Source organism: Etheostoma spectabile, chromosome 1 (genome assembly GCF_008692095.1).
Source record: "Etheostoma spectabile isolate EspeVRDwgs_2016 chromosome 1, UIUC_Espe_1.0, whole genome shotgun sequence".
In the NCBI taxonomy this organism is placed as follows: domain Eukaryota; kingdom Metazoa; phylum Chordata; class Actinopteri; order Perciformes; family Percidae; genus Etheostoma; species Etheostoma spectabile.
The window spans coordinates 9109743-9136325 of NC_045733.1; the positions used below are offsets into that span (position 1 = coordinate 9109743).

A 26583-nucleotide genomic window follows, 5' to 3' on the forward strand; every position below is an offset into this window, starting at 1 on the left:
AACTTGATTTAGTATTTCATATCTACTTGTTAAATGATTGCTATTATTTTAAATTGTTATGGTCAAAGACAAGAAGGAGAGGATGACAAAATAATTATAAACAGAAAGATTGTAGGCATGTAGTTGTAATCTGCAGAAGATTAGAAACAATACATTTTGGAAGTTTTTTCCTTTTCTGTAGAAATAGACCACTGCTGTCAGCTGGTTATATCTTGAAAATACAGTCAAAAAAGTAGTAATTATTCACTGGATGTTTCTTCAAATCATTATTATAATTTATTATTAAGTATAATTTTCCATTGATTTTATTGTCTTTCTTCCTTTTTTAAGACTATGTTAGGCCTTTTTTAGGCCTTTAATGACATGACAGCTGAATAAGTGAAAGGGGAGAGGGGGGGAATGACGAAGGGCCGCAGGTCGGAGTCAAACTCGGGCCTGCTGCGTCAAGGAGTAAACTGCTATATATGGGTGCCTGCTCTACTAGCTATTTGGGTGCCCTGATTTATAGAATAGATTGCATTCTGCTTAACTCCAGAATACTACTACTGCTAGATATTCACACTGTATTTTAGTATATGTTAGTCAGTTTAGTCAAGTTGGGTCTGATATTTCCCTTTGTTTATTTAAAGCTCTCTCTTCCTTTTGTCTGTTTGTCTTTTACACTCCAAGAAGAATTGTACACCCTAATAAGTTTCAGTCCTTATCCGTTGCTTCTTACTTCATGAAACTGCAACCTTCTTTAATGTGTGGTTTTTACTAAGCACACATGCCAGTTCAACCACACACACATATTCAGTAAACACCCACATAAAAAGTCATTCCATTCCTTGATGTTGATTTGCGTAACTCCAGTGATGTTTGTGTAACTGTATTTTCTTTTCAGAAACACAGCAACAACACGGCGGGGAAAGTATGTCACTTAGTGCATCAACTTTTATTTGTTTTATTTGATTCAGTGAATGGCAGATACTCTGTGCACTGGTGTTTGGTGGCTAGCAGGCCTATAGATGTTTAAACAACATGGGGGAGTAGCACTTGATTTAGAAATTCACATTTGTCATTACAATTGGCAATAATAATTGATTTAGTATATATTAGCATAATTGCCAAACGAATCACAGATGACCTGACACTATAAAGAAAAGCAATATCATACTTACACACAGCTTTTTTCATTTTTGTGTACTTGTTTTGGTGAAAAGAACGTCTACTCTTGATATTAAACTTGACTTGAAATTGTACTTGACTCTGGAAAACAAAATAACATAGTTATCATGGTCATGAAAATGTATCTATTTAAGGTTTTAAAAAAGCTCCTAGCATTAGCATGGATCATATCATCTATATACTCTTAGGAAGATGCTTACATTAAATATACTGAATTTTTTTTTTCATTCTAAATTGTTGTTGTCCAAACCTAAGTCTTTAAGAGGCTGTTTGTCATTGTGATATTGCATGGTCATGGAAGAGATTAAATGCTGATATATGTACCGTATCCTTGAATAGATACAGTTGTAATTTTATTGTTAAATTCAGTGGTATTCCCCTCTTAATGGCTTCATGTAGGAAGACAACAACAACACAGCATGTGTAGCTGTGCAGTTATAATAATATGCCATGAGAACTGACACATGTGGATGTATAAGCAAATAGACTGGGAATGTTGAGTTTATTTGGGATTGACACCCATTTCTATGCTTTTTGTACTAATTCTTAATGCTAAAAATGCAGCAATCAACATGGCATTAACTGGCCAACTGGAGCTTTGCCCATGAAAATTAAATGGTTAGTGTATGTTCTTGCCAAATGCCTACTCTACCATAACAATACTCAGAACGTAGTATTTATGAAATAAGATAAAATGGTAGCAGTCAGCTGAAAAATTAACCATCTATTTATGCATTTATTTCCTTAAAATTACTTTCACTGCACTGTGTGCATTCAGACACATTATCCATACAGGAATATGGAAAACTGTCACCATATATTTTGATATCAGGTTCATGTACGCGCTGGACCAAAAGTGTATTAGGACATTTTACCAAGGGGTCTATATGGCTTACAATTCCGACTACAATTAAACCTCCACTGTGCTACTCTACAAAAACATTTTTTTTATACTAAGCGGACAGTGGTGTGGTGTGTGTGTGTGTGTGGTGTGTGTGTGTGGTGTGTGTGTGTGTGGTGTGTGTGTGTGTGTTGTGTGTGTGGTGTGTGTGTGTGTGGTGTTGGTGTGTGTGTGTGGTGTGTGTGTGTGTGTGTGTGTGTGTGTGTGTGTGGTGTGTGTGTGTGTGTGTGTGGTGTGTGTGTGTGTGTGTCCCCGTCTAACTTTTCATAAAGCAGCAATGGTATTAAGCCCCTAAGTGTCAATGGATAGACGTCCTTATACTAAAATTGGTCTTTCAAATTTTATATTAATACAGACACTAGTAAATCCCAACATTCAATTTTTAACATAGCTGCATATGCTTAAATCTTGACTTTGCACGGCTATATTTATCTGCTCTCCCTAAAATGTTTTTGGTTTAAGAGCAGTGTGTTCAGATCGTAGATCCTATTTGAAATGTTAGAAATTAAACCTTGTCCTATGATGGGCTTGAGTCATTGCTATGCTACATCCTGGTGAGATGACTGCCCTGATTTGAACTTTGTGTGTCTAGGCAGGAAACCATTGCTTATCTTTATGTAAATCATAAACCCCTCTACACATCCTTGCTTAAATCCCTGAGGCTTACAATGACACTGTATTCTCATTAATCCTAAAATGACCCTCATGCTCTGGTATGTGCATATTTCATGTCAGTGTATCTCGCATAACACATTTCCTGCACCATAATTTATACTGCTACATGCAGTTGCACGCACACATTCATTAAACACTGAATTCAATTTCCCTAAACCTGCCCAAAATACCTAATGACTATTGCATGAATTGGCTGCTGTCCTCATTTACTATCTAGCTGTTTTCATAAGCGTACACTTGTCCTCTCCTGTATGGAGATACAGCTCTATTTATTGGAGTCGACAACTGCACACTACAAGGATGTCTAATTGGGGCACAGGCTGGATTTATTGTTGCTTGTCTCTTGTGTTGATGTGATGCAGTAACTCTGTGCATTTGTCTTACATAGGGAGTGAACCCAGGGATGCAGGAACCGACCAGAAAAACACTGGCATCATTCGCCTTCACACCATCAAACAGATCATTGACCGGGTAAGAAACTACACTGTAAACACACATTTAGATATACAGTCAAAAGGAACAAATAAAAACATATTTTGACTGATTTGTAATGCTAATGAAAAGATGGCTGTGAGCCACAATGACATACACAGCTCACTGCTGCCCTCTGGTGTACTTCATTCTTTAATGCTATTAGTTGCCTGAACCTCAACAAGGTGGTGAATTATACTGTGGCAGGTTCACGTGAGAAACTAATCCAGATTGATAATCTGATTTTATACAATGGTTAAAAATGTGTTGCACACAATATGTGGAAAAAAATCATTGTGTTGACCATACAGTGCTCTTTATTTAATAGTCCTTAGCTGGAATTTCAAAAGGGGAAATATTATGGAAATAAATACATTTTCAACACATTTATGTCTTTATGTGTTTCCTGTGTATGAAGGACAAGCATGCAGTGCTGGACATCACCCCTAATGCAGTGGACCGTCTGAACTACGCTCAGTGGTATCCAATTGTGGTGTTTCTCAACCCAGACACAAAGCAGGGCGTCAAGACCATGAGGACCCGCCTTTGCCCCGAGTCTAGAAAGAGCGCCAGGAAGCTTTTTGAACGAGCCCTCAAATTACGCAAGAACAACCACCACCTCTTTACCAGTGAGTCCAGTGGGAAGGAGAGGGGTAGATGGGGGCTCCAAACAAAGGGAGGGGAATGGTAGAGATTTTAAAGGCAGCACAGACTCATTTCAAAGGCAGTTGACAAGTTGGCAGTTGAGTGCCGCAGTGTTGGAGGCTGTGGCTACACTGCACTTGTTGTGCCCGGCTCTGCTTGTTCAGCACTGACTGTCACATCAGAGCACCCACGGGCCCTTTCTCAGCATGCACTCTTTCTGTCAAGGGATGTGGTGGGACCATGCTTTAGGACCATCTGTCCTAGAGAATGTTCTTCTCGGCTCATATTCAGTCTTTGCATTACACACATAAATTCTTTACTTATTCTTCTTCTTTCAAAACAGCTGTTACACAGCAAACTGCATCTGTACCTCTATGCCTTTTTCCACAGGATTTCATTTATAAATTATTCTCCGAATCAAGCCTCATAATCATGTTCTACTATAATTACTTTAAATTAAACTGGAAAACAGAAATAACTGTATTGTTTTATATTTAAATGCTGGCACATGGGACTAGGCAATGCGGGAAGTTACTTCTTACCTGCCTTGTTATCTCCTTCTTGAGGTTGATGGAGAGCAGTTTCCTAAATTTGCATTTAAAGTGTCACTTCCTAGTCAGTTGTGATTAGTTTGCACATTTTATTCAAAAACAACATACTTGTTCCTTAACTGTCATTGTGACTGTATTTATTCACTCTTTGACAATATTATCTTTGTCCTAGGTAGGATAGAGCAACTTTAAAATGACTCTAGAGTCCTTTACAAACATGATACCAATCATGTAAAAATGGCAAGGCATTTATGGATTCAAGTTTATGTCTAAAAGGAACTTGGTATTATGATGCTATGGTTTTTCATTCAGTTGTTAATTTACAAAAAATGTTGGTACTCATTTGATTAGAAATTTGTTTTTTCTTTTCTTCTGCCCTTTCCTCTCTGTGTATTCAGCGACTATTAACTTAAACAACATGAATGATGGTTGGTTTGGAGCACTAAAAGAGACAATCCAACAGCAGCAGAACCAGTTGGTTTGGGTTTCAGAGGGCAAGGTACGACACCACACACACACACACACACACACACACACACACACACACACACACACACCACACACACACACACCACACACACACCACACACACACACACACACACACAAACAGACAAACCGGAAATTATTCTTTTCTCACTCTCTCTCTTTACCTTTTGTTTCCCAGGCTGACGGGGCAGCTGAGGATGACCTGGACATCCACGACGACCGCCTGTCCTACCTGTCGGCACCAGGCAGTGAGTATTCCATGTACAGCACTGACAGCCGCCACACCTCCGACTACGAGGACACGGACACAGAGGGTGGAGCCTACACCGACCAGGAGCTGGATGAAACGCTGAATGATGACGTGGGTCCACCCACGGAGCCTGCCATCACTCGCTCCTCTGAGCCTGTCCATGAGGACCCGCCTGTCATCCAGGAGCCCCCTGGCTACGCTAGCTTCCAGCACACAGTGCAGCCGGACCCCCTGAACCGCATCGACCCGGCTGGATTCAAGGCACCAGTGCCGCAGCAGGTAGCGTTTCTGAGAGGTGCACGTCTTCCCTGTTGTCTGGAGGACGTGGTTTGCGTTAGAAGGGTTTTCTGGAGGCGCTATTGAGAGCACTTTATTTTTACAGTTATTCTGTCTATCTACTGTTACTAAACAATATCAGTGGGAAAGTGAAAACTTCTGTGGTCAGGTATTTATCGCAATATATAAATATTATATATAATATATATATTTATCTATATTTATGGTAATATTTAGTTTATCTATTTGCCTATATGTGATTGTTGGTTGATGTTTGTGAGCGTGTGTTTTTTTATTTTTGAAAAGGACAAAAACTTGATCAGTTATACTGTTACTCTTGTACTCTGTATTACCACAAGCTGTCTTATTGGTGTGACTGTTGCTGATGTCACTGGGATGAGTTTATGTTTGTCAAAAGTGTCTGTACCAGTACTCACCTATGTGCACTTCCTACCTTTGTTTTACCTGTGATCAGGACTGTGACGATACGACACAAGAAAGTATTATGTGCATGTTGGAAAAACCAGTGTTAATCCAGTGTACCTATGAAATGTATTTATCAACACGCAATTGGCCATTGTAACACCCAAATCTAAACGTTTGTCGTCTCATGATGTGTTAAGGAACATTAAAAGAGGGAAGAAACTGTATTGTAAGTAACCATAGAATTAAACTCAAATTAGTAAACTCAAACAATGAAAACTTGTCCTGCTGCTAATTCCTAACTCTCACGTGACATTGGTTGATCCACAGCTATTGTTAAATGTGGAGGCGGGTGATTGGCTGTTTTAATCCATGTAAGGTGTAGGCAAGTGAGGAGCAGACCGTTGTTAGTACTGCACCGTAGTGTCAGCACGTGTTATTAAACATTTCTGAACCACTTCACAGAAAGCAGAGGCCGCTGCCGTCCCTAGCATCCCTCAGCAGCCTGAGCCCCTGGCTGAGACAGTGCCCTCTGCTGTCGACGTTACTGTAAAAACTGTAGGGGGTCTGAGCCCTGACGAGGCTCCTGCAGCTCAAAGCCAGCCAAGCCCCAACCCAGAGGCTGGCTCACTTAGGAGGCCCACCCCTGAGCTAGCACCTCAGAGCGTCACACCAGAACCTCTACAGTCTGGACTGGCCAGTTCAGAACCAAAGGTATACATCTGACTGTCACTGGACGCTCCGTGATCCGGCTCAGCTCAGCTCGGTCTGACCAGGCTGGCGTCCTGTATTGCTGCTGCTGCTGCCTGTCTACCTACCTACCTTCTGCTGCCATGCTTATTTCTCTCTCCTTCCGCCCTGCATGTCTGCTGACCACAGTGCTGCCCAGAAGAGACAGAGATGTGGTGTGTGTGTGTGTGTGTGTGTGTGTGTGTGTGTGTGTGTGTGTGTGTGTGTGTGTGTGTGTGTGTGTGTGTGTGTGTGGTGTGTGTGTGTGTGTGTGTGTGTGTGTGTGTGTGTGTGTGTGTGTGTGTGTGTGTGTGTGTGTGTGTGTGTGGTGTGTGTGTGTGTGTGCATGCACATCCGTATAAATGCTGGTAAACAACAGTGGGCTTGGAGGTGAAATAGGGGCGCAATGGAAATCCTGCAGCTCTCATTGTTGCTTATCCTTTTTGCATGGCTGTAACATGTTTGCCTCATTCTCTGGTAACCACTAGAAGCGGATCTCTTATTCCTGTATTTATCAGTGCAAATTGAATGGATCATTTTTTTTGTAAAAGTAGCCATTCATTTTCCACCCTTTATAATTTTTATCCTGCATTTTAAATGTCGCCGTGGCCAAGTAAGAAAGACCACCAAAACAATTCTTTTAGATTTGGATGGATAATTAATGGTTACTTCTCATTTATCAGGATTTTAAATATGTTTTGTACAATGGGTATGTGCTTGTAATGTTAAATATTATTGTGGATGCCTAAGTTGCCTTTATAATTGCACCAAGACAGTGGGTGACATTTTTCCTTGTGAATGCGGCAGTGCACACTTTATGTGTGAAGAAATAACTATTAGTCAAATTATTGATAGGCCTTCAGTTTACATTAGTTTTCTACATACAATTTTCACATTCTGTCAGTATAGACAAGAAAAATGCATCCCATTGTTATTTTTTTTTTTTACAACTTTGTTAGTTTTTGTTAATTTAATTTCAGTGTTAATTTGGAGCTGCAGTGGTACATTGTGATGTTTTTAAGCTGCAATGAGTGTTTGGCTGTGCTGCAATTTCTATTTTATCAAGTGTGTAATCTGACCAGTAACCCCTCCTTCTCAGTTTCTCTATTTCAGGTCTTTCCCTTCTTGTTTCTTCTTCTGAAATTCATTTCACAACTTGTTTTAATATTCTCCTTTTGTCAACTGACTTTTGTATGTTACATATTACACATTTAATGTCTGTACAGTATGTTAGTGGATCCTGTGTGGTTGTAAACCTTATTTTTTGTTATGTATTTCTTTGGTAGATGTTTCAGAAGGATCTAGACAGCACTGGGAGAATCGGTCACAGCATGAAGCCTGTGACTTACAACCCGCAGCAGGGATATCACCCTGACCAGCAGCCATACAGAGATTACGACCACCCACCTAGTCGGTATGATGTCAGCAGCACCGGAGTCAGCAGCGGAGGTGGTTACCCAGAACCAAAGTACCGAAACTATGACTCTAACCTGCCCTACCAGAACAGTGTTCCTCAGTACGACCAGCAACAGTGGAATCCCTACAGCCAACCGCTCTCTACTGCCAACTCCCAGGGCTACGATTCCCGTTTGCCATACGGCGATGGCCCTGATTCCCAGTACACCCCTCCTCTCCGCTATGACGAGCCCCCACTTCATCAGGGATTCAACGGACGGCCTCGCTACGGTAAACCAACAGGGCCTGTCCGTTATGATGATCCTCCTCCTCCTGCTCCAGCGCCTGACCTGCACTACGACAAAGATTCTCACTTGAGCATGTACCCTTCAGCTGCCCACTCCCCAGACCCTGCTGCTCAGCGGCCTGCCTACAACCAGGGACCAACACTGCAACAAAAGAGCTACAAACCTCAGCAGCAGGACTCTGTTCCTGTGAACTCTGAAACCAACCCCACACCACCTCCCAAAGCAGAGGCACCCTCACCTTCCCTTGCAGATGCTTCAAAGCCTTTCCCTACCAGAGATGAGCAACCGGATGACCCCGCCATGCAGCCACAGTCAGTCCTGACAAGGGTCAAGATGTTTGAGAACAAGCGCTCTGTGTCCGTGGATAGAGCCAGAGATACAGCGGATTCTTCTGGAAACAAGGTAAACTGTTTGGCTTTGCAGGTATAATACATAATGGAGTTACAGTAGTTATTGGTGTATTAAAGTACATTTTCTTTTTAACTTATGGAGAAACATGGACTTTGGAAGTGAAGAGTCATATTTGTTTTTGCTACTGATAAGGTTTATTGCTTTTGCTATTACAGGCAGCCAATTTACCTTTGAAAGCAGGTGGAGTAATCCCCAAAGCAAATTCCCTGAGCAACCTGGATCAAGAGAAGACCTTTAGGTGAGCCTATCCTTATGCTGCTGTTACTGACTCCACACTCTGGAGTAATATTGGACTTAAATTGTGTAATTGGTCACTTTATTATCACATCATTGACCAATTTGCCCAAGCACCTTTATTTTGTCATTATAAACGCTTCTTCTATTCTGCTCTAACCTTCTTTGCCTTATATTTGACCTGTTTGACTGTTCTATCACACCCACCCAGAGCCCCAGGGCCTCAGCAGCCTCAGTCCAAGGTAGCTGATGACATTGTGCGCTCCAACCATTACGACCCTGATGAGGACGAGGACTACTACAGGAAACAGCTGTCTTACTTTGATAGGCTCCAAGCTGGTCCCAACAAACCCCAGCCACAAGCACAAACAAGCAACAACTACCCAAGGTGATGCTCTTCATCCACATTCCTAAGCATATTATGTTCTCATGAAACCTCTTTAGCTTTTCCCTCTTAGATTAGATTAATGCATCTTTTTTTTTAACTTTCCTTTCCTCTATCTTTAACATCCATTATGTTTTTTTATGAACAATATCTTTTCTACTGTGAATCTTGAGTTGATGATTTTGGTCTTGTGATATAGGATGGAGTCGGTGGAGAAACCAAGTCCAGTGGAGAAAAAATATGAACCAGTTCCCCAGGTGACGCCTTCTCTGCCACCAGCCACACTGCCCAAACCCACATCTGAAGGTAAAAATGTACTTGTTGATTGAAAATTGATTGTCTTCTATCAAAGGAAAACCAAATTTTAGTCAGGATTTTATCTTATACTAGATTGTAACCATGTGAAGATTCATATATGTACTATATATACTACAAAGAACTACTACAAACTACTATTTTTTTATGACTGTTATTGCCACTCTTCATTCTAATCCCAACCGGTCGTCAGACACCGCCTACCAAGAGCTTGGGTCTGTCCGAGGTTTCTGCCTAAAAGGAAGTTACTTGCTCTGGAGGGAACTACTAGAACTGTTGTAAATTCGGGAGTGTGGTCTAGACTTACTATATCTGTAAAGTGTCTCAAGATAACTTTTGTTATGAATTGATACTATAAATAAAATTTAATTGACTATATCACCATGTACTTTGTCTACTGAGAGACGTGGCCTGCTGTGTGTGCCAATATGTACATTCTCATTTTATACCAATAAAAACATGTACACAGTGACACATACTGTAGAGACTCTTTGGCTTACCCTCATGTATCTTCCACAGCCAAAGCTCCGGGCCGAGACGACACTGTCCAGACCAACTTCCTGCCTCACAAGAGTTTCCCTGAGAAGTCTCCGGTTAATGGCACTAGTGAACATCCTCCAAAAGCAGTTCCACCAGCAACCAGCTACAACCGCTACACGCCCAAGCCCTACACCATGTCTGCCAAGCCGTTTGCACGCATGTTTGACAGTCCTAAATTCAACCACAACCTTCTGCCCAATGACAAGCCTGAGACTGCTCCAAAGGTAAGCAGATTTTTGGCCAACGGTTGTTTTTAGTGTAGCACTATTAACATTACAATATGAAAATATATTGTCCGTTCACACCAAAATTCATTTTGCATTCCTTAGCAGCTCAAAAGAAGAAATAAAAAGAAAAATACACACAGAGCTAGACAACAATTACACATATACTAAAAAGATGATCTTAATTGGCAGCAAACGATTTTGATTTAGGTTTAGATTTTGGTTTAGCAACAGGATATTGATGTATAAAAGAGTTGTTAAGCCTGTTGTGTCTAAACGAAGGGACTAAATTGCCTGTTTAAAGTTGGCATTCATAATTTAAAACATGCACAGAGTCAGAAGAGACAAGTCTGAGCATGCTGTTCTTGATTGTTTGAAAGGAGTGTGCAACAAGTTGATCAGTGATCTTAGTGCAAACTTTGAGTTGATTGTATGATTTAGTTTTAAGTTTAGCAGATAGGCTGCTGTACAGCATGGCACTCTGAATCACTGAGTTATAAAACAGAGAGGGTAAAACGAATAATAACACAAGGGAGGCTCTACTTTTGAATTCAATGTGGACTTAGTATGAATCAAAATCATATAAATCACATCATAAATGATTATACGAATGTAAGGGTAGCCCTTTAATTTGGTACCTAATCACTAATCTGTTACTGTGAAAACAAAGGAAACATTTCTCAGTAATAGGTTCCGGTTCAATGATTTTATTTGGGGTTGTTGTTGGTGGTGGTTACATAAATAGGTCCATCTCCAAGCTCTTAAGCTAAGCCTCACTGCTACAATCTACCTACTTTACCCTCTCTTGTTTGGAACAGGGCCAGAGCCCCAGCCCAGTGAAGCCTCAGATTCCCCCGCAGTCCATGAACACAGACCATGACAGTGGTCTGGATACTTTCACACGCACTATGGATCACCACTCCAAACACCAGCACAACAACATTAACGCTGTTCCTAAGGCCATCCCTGTGAGGTAACAAACTCAGTCTGACTAAAGATTCAATTTAAAGTATTCTGTAAAACATTAGAGTGTGAAAGTAAAGGTATCTATCCCTGCAGCCCCAGTGCCCTGGATGATGATGAGGACGAGGATGAGGGCCATACTGTGGTTGCAACCGCTCGAGGTATATTCAACTCGAACGGTGGCGTCCTGAGCTCCATCGAGACAGGTGTCAGCATAATTATCCCACAGGGTGCCATCCCTGAAAGTGTGGAGCAGGAGATCTACTTTAAAGTCTGCAGAGACAACAGCATCCTGCCGCCACTCGACAAGGAGAAAGGTAAACTATCAAAGATGGAGGGATGAAGTAGCCAGGGGGGGTTCAACATTCACATCTAAATTATTAAGATGCTTTATGAAGCCTGTAATTTAAAGTGTAATTGTGCATGTTGTTCGTTGGGGAGGTGTGATAGAGCTAAAGAATAGTGACAACTAACAGCTAGTAGAACGTTTACTTTTAATTATCCGGAATTCTGTGTTTGTGTTTACAGGAGAGACTCTGCTCAGCCCTCTGGTGATGTGTGGACCTCATGGCCTCAAGTTTTTGAAGCCGGTGGAGCTGCGCTTACCTCACTGTGCGTCTATGACCCCTGATGGTTGGTCTTTTGCTCTAAAATCCTCCGACTCCTCGTCGGGTATGCTGTGCTCTCAATGTTCTTCCGGGGTCATTTGGGCTGGCTGTGTGACAATTTGAGGGTTGTGGGTCACTGTTTTTACCCCTAGTTTTGTTTTTTTGTTTTTTTGGAAATCAGTTGAAAAAATCTTTTAAAGTTTTTTTGGTCACTCTCACCATGTCGGAGAACAAATCTAGGGGTAAAATCTTTTTTTCTTCTCTCATAATTTGCTTTGGTTGATTCATTTTCATCATGTATCCTAGTTAACTCACCCTCTTGATCTCTTATACACTGTATCACTGTTTTTCTTTATTTGGTGTTCAAATCAAAGTCTCTCCTGATTATTTTTACATGCTGAAATTGCAGTATTTCTCTCTTGGTTTTTACCTCTCAGTCATCTTAACAAGTTTCTCTTTTTTCATTTAACATTCTTGCACCATATGCTTGGCTGTATAATTATATTTTTTGGTCAGTTAGAAGTATAGTGCATGCTGCTCTGCTCTGAGTGTTTTTTCTCACATAGCCACCCAAATCCTGACCTGAAGAACAGATTTATAGATCTCTCCGGAAATTGGGACACTGTCATAACCAATGAATCCTGTCTTTGTCCCGCAAAAAAAAGCTACACAAAGACAGCTTCTTACCATGTCGAATTATAGCTCTCTAAATTTAGCTCCCTGCTTGCTAAGTGTTCTCCTATTCAAGGTAGCTTTCAGTTGGCAAGAAAATGAATTTTCATCTTTCAGATTTTCTTCAGTTTGTTTACTAAAAGGAGCCTGGATGTGAAATTGGATCTGGGAACAACAGGGAATTGGAAGTAATCAAATAGATAAACCATTCACAGCTTTCAAGGGCTGCAGGAGATGATTCGGGCTAATCCCCTCAGATAATCCTAACTCCTCCATCAGTAAATAGTTATTTTGCTGATGGCAATTGATCATTTTCTCTACCACCTAATAAAGAAGTTAACGTAAAAAGTCCTAAGTGAAACCACAAAATAGAATACCGCTTGTAAGGTCCATATTTATGTTTAGCATTGAAATTGATCAGCAGTGTATTTACATGTAAACCAGACATGAGATAAAGGGAGATTGTTTTACAAATTATGCTTTTGGAAATCAAAACCAAGACAAAATACATTAAGTAGGTAATAATTTATCGCGCGGTTGAGCAATTAAACATTTGAGAAATAACCAAGGCTCATAGAGACGTTGAGTTGCAAAGAGAGTAAAAAAAGAAAAGTAACTAATTCCTCCTTTTCTTAAGACTGTCCCTCTCACATCTTCAAAAACAGGAGTCATTTTGGCAGTGGTCAGGATTAGCTGTTAATTAGCCTAATTTTAAGGATGAGACTTAGAGGGCTGAATGAGATGTGAGCTCACTCCGTTGTCCTGCTGAATTGTGGGAGGATTATTCGAGCTGTGTCGTAATCCTCTTATTGTAAAGCAAGGCCACTCTCTGGCCTCCTCCTGTCCCTTCTCTGGTTTTCTTCTCACTTTGCTTCCTTGCTTCTCCTTTTTCCTCCTACGTAACTCTCTGCATCTTACTGCCGCTTTTCTATGTATGCTGTTTTTCTCAGGGCCACACAGAGTCACGGAATAAAATTGAAAATAAACTCAGAATGGTAACACATCTCCAGCACAAGCAGAAAGACAGTCTATTCTGGATCCCCGCTGACACATGTTAAAGAATCCGCAGGTCCCATTCTGTAGATGATTGATGATTACAGGCTGGAATCAGAACCACTGTGATACAGTTAAGCTCTGTGAAAGAACTGACTTCTGTTATTGATTTGATAAGTGGGCAAGTGGCACACTGCCTCATTTAGGATCAAAAAAATAACTGGCTCTTCATTGATGTCTAGGCTACGTTCACTGTCTAGCAGAAAAGATTGTGAAGGCTGGCTCGCAGTGGGTTGTTTTACGCTCACCTTGAGCCACCATCCAAAATAGCTCAAGCATAGGCCGCACCAGCAGCCAGCCCAAATGATGTTCCTCTAAGAGGTTCTCTGAGTTGGAATGCTTTTATTTAGTGCTTTTATTTCGCCAACCCAGTATTAAAAAAAACAGCCGAAAAGGAAATCAATTATGAGAACCCAATAATTCGAGCCTACTGTTCAATCCAACACACTGCTAAGAAGGCAGAGTGACAAAACATTGATCCTTAGAACTTGAAATAATGTATCTTGTTTAGTATGTATAGATTTCATGTTGCATATGTGAACAGAAGATGGTTCCCTAGTCACATCTATCTCCTCCATATCACCCAGATTTTAGCACAAGATTGACAGTTTAAAGATGGCAGTGGGTGTGACTGAGGAGGCTGTATTTATATCGTCACACGTACAGTTAGTGTATACGGTATCGATGGGCCTCTGCCAAGCTGGCTCTGCTTACTTTGACTGATTACTGGAACTTTCCGCTTGGCACAGACCCATATGTTTATAATTGCAATTACACTCAGACCTCAGAGTGACTGAGGTTTTATTTGCAGCCAGCAAGAGGCTTAGCACATTCCATAAAAAATATGAAATAGATTTGACTTGCTTTTATAGGCGACAAACCCACGTGCTATTACTTAACATGACTCACAGACTATATATCCAATCAAGCTCTGCAGTTGGTGCTGTTGATAATGTTAGAAATGAATTTGTTATAGATTCCGTGGTGTGAAGAGGACTTTGCAAGACACAAGTGCTCATGAAATGCATTGCAGCTTTAAGTTTACATTAAAAATAAAACACTCACTCATTACTACACCCCCATCTGTCTGACTGCAGGTGACCCAAAAAGCTGGCAGAACAAGTCTCTTCCCGGAGACCCCAACTACCTGGTGGGAGCCAACTGTGTTTCTGTGCTCATTGACCACTTTTAAGGACGACCAGCAAGTGTGCTGTTACTGACTGTGGAACCATAGGGGATAAAATGAAGAGGATGGACACAAACACACACACACACACACACACACACACACACACACACACACTCCACACACACCACATAATGGAGTATGAAGAAGATCCAGTCAGTGCTGTTTACTGCACCCATAGATGAAGGCGAGACACTGATGATCGTTACAAGCTGTTCTTTAAACTTTTTCCCCAATTTGAAGTTTTGATGTGAAGTTAAACTATGGATGCATGCCCCATGCCACTGAGGATTGACACTATATACAAGGTGATGTTAAATGTAATTTTTACATGAATATACAGTAGATTGATGGATGGCTTTTGAGGCAGCCACAGGCTTCCAAAATCTGTGTTGGTATATTAATGCTATATATGCATACAGTATATATAGTAGTATAGAGAAGATTTACTAAAAGTTTTACTCAATTCAATTACAAGTCAACATCTTGTTATTTTTTTTAGTTCAGGTGACTGAATACAAATCTGTATCTTCACAACTTTTTCCACATTGACGGAATTTTAATGAAGGTTTGAGACAGGTGTGAGGTAAGATTAAACCAGGGATAGTGACAAGTCGAAGGAGTTGGTAAAACATGAGCTGGATATGAACCCAAGCAGCACACTTTGTAGAGATGTTCTTCCTTCCTTTATTCTTCCTTTTCCTACAGTGATATCTTGTAGCTTATTTTCTTAGAGTACCACATCTCTCCTTCCAGCCTGAGGAGATCTATGCATGTTCTTTACTCAGGTCCAATAGCCTTCTCAGTTCCTCTCCCTCTCCTCTCCTCTCTCTCTCTCTCCTCTCCTCTCTCTCTCTCTCCTCTCTCTCTCTCTCTCTCTCTCTCTCTCTCTCTTCTCTCTCTCTCTCTCTCTCTCTCTCACACACACACATAAGCAGTGATGCCTTATCTGCAGATTATTCACTTTTCATTAAAAAAAACAAAATAGTTATGTAAATTATGGTATAATATCATTTGTTTTGCCATTTTCTGTGAACCCACTGTATAAATGAACTTGGGTGTGGCTCACAATAACAGTTTAAAAAGGATAACAAAGATATGCTCTTCTTTAATCTGCTATGCATTACTTAAAAAAGAAAAAAAAAACAGAAAAGAAGTGGCTGTAAATAAAGCTATCATATTGCCTTGTTTCTTTTGTTTGTAAATGAACTTTTTGTATGTCTTTCTTTTTTGTATAAAACTTAGAGAAAACACGTTTTAAAAAGTGGAAGAAAGTGAGCGTCGTTATCTTTGTATTCTGGATATACCCTCGAGCCTTGGAACTTGTAACCTAACAATAATACATCACATCTTTTCTACCAATGTATTCACACTATGTTATGGTCACAAAAAAGGTCTTTTTATGGCTCTTTAAGGATCAGGAAAGTGCTTGGGCTAAAATATATTTAAAACATGTTCTTTTAAAAAGGGTGTGCTCTTAAAGTGTCCCCCTCACTCATTTGTGATACTGGATGCTGTATTGTGTGCCCTTAAATGTATTTTTGTACTAATAGACAATATATGATGTATGGCACACCAGTAACATTTTATTTTTAGATATAACACGGCTTTAATTGGATATTAGCTCTTCACGTGTGGCTGACTTTTTTTCCTCCTCTGCAACACAATTTTAAGTATACCACTGTATTAATTAATAAAATCATTTTTAAAGTAAAGTTTTTTTATGATTGATTGCTGTTTTCTTTCATTTTCATCTGTGATGATCACAATCTTTTTTGGCTTTCTGTTATTACACACGTACCGATCACTTAATTTCAAATTTTATGTCCTTAAAGTAATTTGATCGATCCTCTCAAATATTAAAAAATGCCAAATAATTTGCCAGAGCTTCCTTCAAATTGATTGTTAGTCCAAAACTCAAAGATGTTCAGTTTGCTGTCTGACAAGACAAAGCAAAAACAGAAAATTGGTCAATTTTGGGGCATTAGTGTTTGACAAATGGCTCAGTTATTAAAATGATTGCAGATTAATTTAATTATTTTACTAATCAATTAATTTGCTGCCTATTGTAGCTCTGAGTGTTTTATTTCATTAGACATTAAAGCACCATGACTCAGGTGTCACAGCTAGGTGGCGCAGTTGAGCTCAGAATTAGTGCTGCACAAGGTCAAAAATACAAAAGTCCTTCAGCTGTGATTTTAATGTATTTCAATATTTATTTTTTAGAAATTTTCGTTCCTACGGCCAGCATGTGGTTAAAAAAAGTATTTGCTGAGGACAGAAGAGCAAAATAGAGATGAGTAGCCTTATTCACAGATGATTAAAGAGAAAGAAAGAAAGGAAACTTTTTTTTCTTACTCTTTATTCCCTACTGGATACTTTCACCTCTCCAAGCCTCTAAATATCTAATATATTTAAATTAAATCTGAGAGGAAAAATTCCTCCTCGAATAAACTGCTCAAAACTCATGTTGCAGCTGGTAAAGACGGAGCTAATATTCTGCTGGATACCACATGAGTCTATAACAACACACTGTATTAGTTGATATTTTGTTTTAATAAAGAGTACAATACTGGCCCTCAAATGTAATGGGGAAGAAGCGAAAGTAGCTTATCATAAAATGGAAATACTCGAGCAAAGTACTAGCCTCCCTCAAAATTGCAGTAGGCCTACTTAAGTAAAAGCCATTATGTTGGGAACCACTGGGTTAGACAAACCCGAATCAGGACATGTTCTTAAGATCACGAATTATTTAATAATGTGCAGTCTAAGTCTAGTCTAAGGAGCTCTTTAGGCTGCATGTTTAGCAGGTGTGTCGCAGTGGCTGCTGGGCCACCTGGCAGCCCTGCAGCCAACATGATGACATGATGCCCTGATGCAGCGACTGGCGCTGAGGTTAACAGTCACTTTGTTGTATAAAAAGGTTAACTCACCTGAACTTAAAACGGATTTTTTTTTCTGAATCCATGATCAATGACTGTATAAATGGATCTTTTCATACAGTCTATGATCTTGATCTCATGAGTAAACACTAAGACGACTCAAACTGGAGCCTTTTCCCGCAACACAAAATAAAACGTGTAGCCTACTAAAAAGAATGAACCTCGTTTCTTGGTAGACTAACATCCTCATTGTAATCCACGTTCCATTCACCACTGCATCACCAGCTGCGAGTAACAAATCACGCGCAGGTTTTTGGATGATCCCTGATAGTAAAGAGCCCACCTCCCCTCCTCCACTCTCGTAGTAAAACAGACTGTGCAGCTCGCCGCCATGAAGACGCGCACAGTGGCACATCGCCAATAAACACGCTGCTTGCTCACTACTGCGGATATTCAGACGTCAAAACCCCGACAAATTCTGCGTGATTTCAACATTTTTTTTTTCTATTTAATCTTTAAGGACTGAACCTTTTCCTCTTTCTTTTTTTTTTTTTTTAACACACGTCTTGGCTTCATCTTTCGCTTTTGAGTAGTTGGGGAGCCTGCAGAGGCGAGCATGACAGCACGACAATGGTGCAAAGGCTGGTTAACAGCGGGATGATGCGTTTTTTTGTTTTTGCGTTTTGACTTTTAAAGGAATGGGCTCGTTGCCGGAACAGTCGCCGAGAACGCCAGTGGTTTGTTTTGTGTATTTAAATATACTTTCTGTGAGTGTGTTATGGTAAACATCTGGTGCCTCGTCCAGTCCGCTCTTTCCTCACCTTCCTCCTCCCAGCCGCCGCAGCGCATCTCTAATTGGAGCGACTCCAAGCATCTTAATTGATGGGGATCATCCGCACCGGACACTGACCTCGAGTTACACCGTTTACCAGCGCAGTGTAGGCGGTAACACAACGACGCTGCTGTTCGTGGATGTCCTTATCCTTTATCTGCTGCTGTGCTTATCGTACCCTTCAGTGACAATGCCGGTGAACGCGCTGCACCGCGGCGGTAGCAGCGGCATCGGCGGCCCGGGGTCCCTGAGCCCCGTGTCGCTGTCCCGCAGCCTGTCCCGGCTAAGGGAGTACCGGACCCGGACGAGGATCATGCTGGCTCTGGGAGTCTCTCAGATGGTCCTGGGGAGTCTCATCCTGGCCGTCAGCTTCGCGGCTCTGGCTCTAACCACATCACCCCGAGTCCGGCACTCGTGTCCCTTCTGGGCAGGTTTCTCTGTGAGTACGACAATCACACAATGCCGGTTGGTTTTGGTGGCATGAATCAAACATTATGGAAGTTTTCATCTCCGTACGCTAGCCTATTCCTAACAGCATGATAGGGTACAAATGAGACACTACCAGCATGGCAATAGGATGGAAACATTTACTTTTGTATTCAATAGCATACATAAAATAGGCTACTGCAGGAATATATCACCTGACTCCACATTGGTCTGAAGTTTTTATAGAACATAGGAGACCAAAACTGTCATAAAATGTTGATATGGTCAATGGTTGGCAATTTAAGTAATATTATAACTATACATTTTGTTTTTTTTCTTTTTCGTTTCAAAGAAGTCCAGTCCTTTAGTCTCAGTAGCGAGCTGAACTCATCCGTGTGTCATTACCATAAAAAAGAAGAAAATAGGTTTTTGAATGAATTTTGGAGCCAATCTTAGGAAATTAGTTGTGAGGATTCAGACCCTTCTGTTGTAATGTACACACACACACACACACACACACACACACACACACACACACACACATTACTGCTCCTTCCTCTTTGTACAATGGGATATGTGCTGGTTGAGATGTTGTGTTTTCTTCAACATGTGAAATTTTAATGGTGATTTCCGTAAATATTTATGAATGTACACATCCCTGATTTCCTGCCAGAGACCCGGGGCAGGGCGGCCCCATTAATTATAGAGTGCAGGGGTGAGGGGAGGTCTTTGACACAAGGGTGTGTGTGTGTGTGTGTGTGTGTGTGTAAAATGCAGTGATGGAAATCTGTGTCATTGATGGATTTTCTTGTATGAAAGAGAGAAATAAGACAGATGGGGAGAGAGAGGACATGTGTTTGTGCCTGGATGTGTGGGAGTGCATAGTTACAGGGGAATGGTAAGTAACCACAGGGGTCAGAGAGCAAAGGTCAGCGCACATTCTTCATCAGTGCCTCAGGCGGATTTTAGGTCTGTCAGCCTGTTGAGTTGCATCTTACCTTCTGTTATCTTTGTGCACCAAAACCTAATGCATTGTTGTACCCTGACTGTGCATTTTTTATTACTTATGTTATGCACATACAAGTTCCTAGCATGCATGGACAAGCACCAATTGAACAGCTGCAGATGTAAAATATCTATCAGAGAAGAACATTAATACTTAGACATCTCCACCCATATTAACACCTCTGACAATGTAAATCACAAGACCCTTTGCATAAATTGGTCATGCATGTGCCGACGTAAACAGGCAGCAAATTGTCCGACGTTACTCTGCGGTTGAAAATCATTGCTGATAAATTGAAATTACAGAAAATACTTTTGAGGAGAAAACAATGGCGATAAGTAAGACCAGGGATTTATTTGCTTGGACCAACAACAAGGTGAAACTGCCTACCTAATCGATAAGACTGACTGATGTGCATTGTGGTTTCCAAAGGTCTCAGTTTGTGCCCGTCCAGACTACAAAGCAACCCCAGAGTTTTCAAACCAAAACAGGGACAGCAGTGTTTCCAAATGTCTTTGTTTTAAGCGGCTTGGAAACGCCGGAGTAGTGTGGACGCAAGGCTTAAACGTTGCAAAAGATGTTCGATTTTAAACCAAAACGTAGTAGTGTAGGGAAAGAAAGTGTGTGAAAAGTATCTGCTACAAATGCTTTAGTGCAGTGTGCATCTTTGTTCAAGTTTTATACGAACCTCTGATATCCTTTGACATCTTTTAGCATGTAAATGTTGTTTAGCATTAAACCTTGACGCCTTTATGATGAGCTACTGGCTGAACTGAGCAGAGAAAGGTGACGTGTGTGTGTGTGTGTGTGTGTGTGTGTGTGTGTGTGTGTGTGTGTGTGTGTGTGTGTGTGTGTGTGTGTGTGTGTGTGCGTGCGCGTGCTGTACTTTCTTTTACTCCAACATGATCAACAAACATTGGCATGAAAATGTGCACAAATGAATATTTCCGAGAGGGTAAATCATACTTTTTGGTTTTGAGATATATGTCAATGAGATTTTATTTGTTACTCACATCATTGAAATGTGACATCAAAAATACGGACCACAAAAGTATATCAGAAAACCTTAGCAAATAAATCCCAAAAACTGCCTGCATAATGTCATACCAGCAGAATATATTTTTTTCTTATTTAGGTAAACTGTTGTTCACAGGTTGTAGAAGAAGCTCAGAGGAAATCCTCCTGTTACAACACCGTACAGTTGCAGCCTTTTACTCCCAGCGGTCAATAGAGGCCGTGGCTCCTCAGCTGCTTCACTCATCTTGTCAGTTTAGATTAAATGGAGAGTGCGGTCAGCACACATGCTCTCAGACCAGACCACTCTCGGCCGGACCGGCCTTCCCTTAATCTTATATTGATCAACTAATTAGATGGATTTCATCAATCATCATACTGCTGTTTACTTTCATTTTTACTTAGTGGTTTTTTAAACATCTCTGCAGTGACTTCACACATGTGGTGTGATGATGTCATGTAGTTTTAGTCCGTGCCGAGGTGTCACCGAACAGTTGTAATTCCCTTTCCTGCTACACCTCTTCTATAATAAGTAAGTATGCACTCAGCCTGCTGCTACTCATTACTCTGAGGACCCTCCAGTGCATCCTGCCCCCCACTCCAGTGCTAACAGTAAGGACCATAATGGTGGAAAGAACAGTTTGTCCTTGCTCCCACTTCAACACACACACACACACACGCACACACACACACACACACACACACACACACACACACGCACACACACACACACACAGACACACACACACACACACACACACAGAGTTTTTGAGAGAGTTGCTAATATTTCAATGTGTCAGCTTCACTTTAATTCCCTGTCTCGGTGTGTTTTGCTGGAGACGCATCCAGACTTTCTGCCTCTTCTTCTTGTTCTCAGAAATTTTTGGGTTGTTTCCTGATTCGTGTTCAAAGCCAGGAATAGGATGATCTGAGCTTATTCTGTGTGTGCCGTGTTAAAGTCCCTCTGTTATATGCCATCCCCTCTTCTTTTTGCAACATTTTACCTAATTAAGCAACCTATCTTAAAACCTGGCTTTACATGATGCCTGGTTGGCAAATCAATCATCGGGTAAATGCAAAGGAAAAAGATGAATATTTTGGCTTTATTTCTTTGGGAGATCTGCAGTGACAGAGTGGGGGCTCTGGCACAGAGGTCTCTGGGGAAAAATATGCAGGGTCAAAGAAAAGTGGAACTTCGCTCAACCTTTGCAACATTGTCATGTTGCTAAGCAGGGGCGATTCGAGGATCAAACCTTTAGGGGGGCTCAGCCCCTAATGAGAATGTGAAACAACACATTCCCCCCGATAATCCCCCCCGATAATCTCTTAATTTGCTACTGAACATCAGCTAACGTTTTTTGACACTATTGACACTATGATGGAACTGAACATGACACTTTATAAATCACAGTAATAACAACCAATATGACACAATGTTCTAACATTCAGCAATTTTAGTTGCATACATTTGAATTTGGGTTCTGATCTGCGTGTGAAATTACCAACTTCTTCTTCTCTGGGGACTGATAACGTTAAACTTCACACTCCTGCTTCCCCTCTGACAGATTAGATAGACTCAGCCAAAGGCGGGAGGCTGGCATAACCCACCACCCTTTCCTTGACTGGGTTACAGATGCACAGCATTGGTTTCAGCAACGCAGGATATCAAACCTGTTTCAAGCCCTTTTGATCCTGTAATTGTTTGTCCTCTGTCACTAACAGACAAGGTTGCAAACTCTCAATTGAAGCACCAAAATTGATTTTGAAATTTAGGGGGGCTTGAGTCTAAAATCGCCCATGTCGCTAAGGTTTGTGCTGGCCAGTCAAATTGGCTCACATTCCTCTTAGATTATTTTTGTAATGTGAACAATGTAGTTCTCGGACAAAATTGGAACTGCAACTCAAGGTTAGTTTCTTCATTGATTTGTTTTCTTTATAAGTTTTCCTCAGTGTGCTAGAGCACAAGGTGACATTGTCACATACCTTGTTGTGTCTGAACAGTTCATAACCCCAAAATATTAATTTGCTATATTAAGGAGAAACGTGGGGAATTGTCACATTGTGTGAAAAAACACATCACACACAAATTATTATACAAGCAGTCTTTTTTATGTTTTTAAAATGTCTGGAGTGGATCTTTGAAATGCCCCAGAATGATCAAACACATATGTGTGCTTGCCCCTTAGAATTCACCGACACTTTTCATGCATGCACACACACCCACATAAAACACAAGCAGCCTCCATAATGCATCATTTTGATCTTTGAAGAGAGAAGCCAGTTGATGGGTGATGAAAGCTGTACAATTTCTGTCTTTCTGGGCATTTTCAGACCTGAACTGATCCTGCATGTACACGTGGGAGGACAGAGAGAGAGACACGGGGTCATGTCTATGGGAAATTGTTTTGTGTTGAATGCATGATATATTTATGTGCAAACTTAACAGATCTCTCGCATAAATCCTTCTTTTCTCTCCTCTGCCGGCTCTTGTTTGTAATGTGTCCGTGTGTTGGTCTGGCCCAGGACGTGTCTGTCTAACAGAATGCTTGATGCTGCACTTCTTTACAAACCGCCTCGACCCGGCCGCCAGCAGGTCTGCCTGCAGACTGTTGAATAGAGAAAGCCAACAGGGTTGAACTGAGCTCAGAGGGAGGGAGGAAAACCAGACCAGAGACAACAGTGAGAGTAGCGAGGGAAACAGAAGACTGTCTGTCATGAGGCTTAGTTATTCTGAAGATGAGGGTTAGGAAAACTCCCACAGGTGCTGCATCTGTACAACACCTGTGTTTACATTTATTCTGACATTGTGTTCATGTTGAATCTGACAGGAAAGAGAAGCTTTATGAAGCAGACTCATCTTTTATTTGGACAGCATGGAGCGTTTTAGTTTCCAGTGAAGTAACAGACATCCACTTCCTCCTCCAGGCTTTGACCTGATGTTTACAGAGGTTTATTTTTTATTAAATAAAAGCTTTTCAGTGGCGTGCCATGACAGGCCATCATCAGTGTGAAGGTCTGGTGTCAGCGCTCGCAGACAGATAGCTTTGATGTATTTGACTTCTATCCTCCACCTGCCGTAACGTCCTCCTGGTGTAACAAAGCTGACTTTCGTCGCTGACTGCTGCTTTCTATAGCCGATCAATGGGAAAGCTTGCTGACTGGAGCCTCCCTTTGTTCTATGATTAGCAACTGTGTTGTGTTGGTCAGATGGTGCTTTTATGTGTGTACATGTGGGAGGGCAGGTCAGGGTTTTTTTAATGTGTGCTTGCGTGTATTTGTATATCCCTTCCACAGCTGAGCAACAAGGTGGTTATGTGTCTATGTGAGACAAGCTTAGGCTACATGCTGAACACCTCTAACAGAAAGCAGGGGAAGAAGGGAGAACATGTAGTGTAACATTTAGTCTCCCTCTACCTCCAAAAGTAGCTGACCGATGTCCTAAAAGCTGTTTTAAGAGGGTAATCAGGTGGCGAGAAAGATAAATGAAGAGACTGAAGACAAATTTGAGAGGCATTTAAGCGCTTACATTAACACTGTTTAAAAGAAATTTTGGACTGAGCACACAAAAAAATATTTTGTAAAACTGGAACTTGCAGCACAACAGTGCTCAACATTATGTGAATGTCCAGGGCCGGATTTAGTCATTTTGAGACCTAAGGCAAACACAGGCATGGGGCCCTCCACAACCCTTGTTCTCCGACTTTTCAGTTCTTATTTATCTGAGAAAGACATACTTGTAACTTTTCTCCAGTCTTCACGAAAGCAACCTGGGCTGACACTGCCGGTGGGTAGCTCCTCTTCATCAGTGCTAGCATTGCTAGCACTAGCACCGGCTTCTTGCTGCTCTTTAGTAATGTTAATTTTAGTGTTGTCAGTAGCCGTCGTGAAAAAGGTTGATACATTAGGAAGTTTTGCTAAAAACTTTCTGCTTTCTTCCCGCTTCTTCCTTTTTTTCAGAACCACTTCGATAGCTTCGCTTCATTTTTCAACCGTCTGTAGCCTACAGCTTACAGCATGCTGAGCCGTTCGTCTACAAACACACACGCAGATGCGCTGTAGGATAATGGAATAGTCCAATGTAGTGGGGAAGGGGGGGAGTTTCTCATGATGAATTAAACAATCGGATAGCACTTTAGTGTATCAATGTTTAGAGATATAATTAATTGGTGAAAAGTAAGACAACAAATCGTGATCATAAGTTTATGAGGCGTTTTACAGGGCCCTTGGTAGCTTGGGGCCTAAGGCAATTGCCGACCTTTGCCTAATGGTAAGTCCGCCTCTGTGACTGTCTAGACTGGTATGGTGAATGTTTTCAAAGAGGATGAAGTCATACAGTGTGCTTAATATTTCTGTGTCCAAGGTCTTTAACAAAGATGCACTCCATCAAACTCAAAACCTATTTTGAGTGGTTGTCACTTCAAGAATGGTTCATCAAAGTGTTCCTCTTCCGATATACTGGACAGAGAGAGACAAAAAGAGTGTTAGACAGCAGAGATTTTAGTTGAAATCAAATATGGATGATACTTTCTGAAGGCTAACAAATTAAGTTGTTTTTAACTTTGTCTAAATCATGTAAAGTGTTAAAACTAAAAGCAATAGTAGATAGAACTCATTTAACCAAAAATATGGAGTGTTTTATAACTAAGTGCTTGTCAGAATTGTAAGATTCATTGCATCTCTCCCCTTCAGAGGAGCGAAACCTTTATTGGACGTTTGAGTCTCATGCTTCCCGTAGGTCGTGATTTTTTCTTTATGTCTGTTGCACTTTGTTGCATTTTGCTCAATCAATAAACCAAGTTTTCCTCCTCAAGCAAACCTAAAAACGTATATTGCAAATTTCTGGCATTGCCACTTTTTCTATGCGCTGTGTGAGAGCAAACTTGCCCGCTTACTGTAGCTTCTATTTTGGCCAATTGGAACAGGTATATACACCCTGTCATGCGACCTAGATATATAAACCCCTGAGGTCTCAAACACCAGGAACAGGAAGGTTGATGAATAAATCCCTTCCTAAGACATTTCATTGAATTAGAGAAGCTGGTGGAACAGCTAGCTTCCAGACTGTATATATCATCTGAAATACAGTGAGTGACTGTAGGTGATTATAGGAAAAGTACACCAATGTCCTGGTGGAAACTATTAAATCTGTCTTGTTTGGAAAAATGAGCCAAGAGGACACATTCTCCAGGTCGGAGGTCAAACCTTTAACAGCAGTTAATATTGTACAACAGGTCACAAGATCAGTAGAAAACACACACACACACACACACACACACACACACACAGGCATTCATCGTCTAGCAGGGATCAGATTTGTCACCTGTGATGTAGTTGCCATTGTTTCCTGGTCTAGTGCAGTAATATAATCTTAAAATCCTTTTTCATTGATAATAACCTGAATGATGCATTTTTTGCGGATTCATTCTCTCCATGTTGTTTCATCGATACAGTTGGGATTGGCAACAGGCAGACATCTCTGGATGTTTTCCAAGGACTTTGTGTGTCATGCATGTCCCTCCATGGGTGTGAACTGTATGACTGAGAGAGACATAA

At 41.0% G+C, this 26583-nt stretch overlaps 2 protein-coding genes across 23 annotated transcripts in view; both read left to right on the plus strand.

The window, feature by feature from the left end:
• The window catches only part of tjp1a (tight junction protein 1a), a 104420-nt gene extending 87835 nt beyond the window's left edge, over window positions 1–16585 (plus strand). For 10 of the 21 annotated variants that reach the window (XM_032507388.1, XM_032507484.1, XM_032507413.1 and 7 more), the window contains 15 exons: window positions 884–910; window positions 3132–3214; window positions 3633–3843; window positions 4809–4909; window positions 5077–5427; window positions 6313–6561; window positions 7863–8681; window positions 8846–8928; window positions 9136–9312; window positions 9509–9615; window positions 10144–10388; window positions 11207–11361; window positions 11448–11668; window positions 11880–12023; window positions 14782–16585. In XM_032507388.1, coding sequence (XP_032363279.1) covers window positions 884–910; window positions 3132–3214; window positions 3633–3843; window positions 4809–4909; window positions 5077–5427; window positions 6313–6561; window positions 7863–8681; window positions 8846–8928; window positions 9136–9312; window positions 9509–9615; window positions 10144–10388; window positions 11207–11361; window positions 11448–11668; window positions 11880–12023; window positions 14782–14876 — 3068 coding nt within the window. In that variant the 3' untranslated portion in view covers window positions 14877–16585. The remainder of the gene's footprint in view (window positions 1–883; window positions 911–3131; window positions 3215–3632; window positions 3844–4808; window positions 4910–5076; window positions 5428–6312; window positions 6562–7862; window positions 8682–8845; window positions 8929–9135; window positions 9313–9508; window positions 9616–10143; window positions 10389–11206; window positions 11362–11447; window positions 11669–11879; window positions 12024–14781) is intronic. The other 11 variants (XM_032507434.1, XM_032507584.1, XM_032507614.1 and 8 more) reach the window with 6 other exon arrangements.
• A 1569-nt stretch (window positions 16586–18154) lies between these two features.
• Window positions 18155–26583, plus strand: part of fam189a1 (family with sequence similarity 189 member A1) — an 84043-nt gene continuing 75614 nt past the window's right edge. The window contains exon 1 of one of the 2 annotated variants that reach the window (XM_032508645.1): window positions 18155–19023. In XM_032508645.1, coding sequence (XP_032364536.1) covers window positions 18775–19023 — 249 coding nt within the window. In that variant the 5' untranslated portion in view covers window positions 18155–18774. The remainder of the gene's footprint in view (window positions 19024–26583) is intronic. The other variant, XM_032508708.1, reaches the window with a different exon arrangement.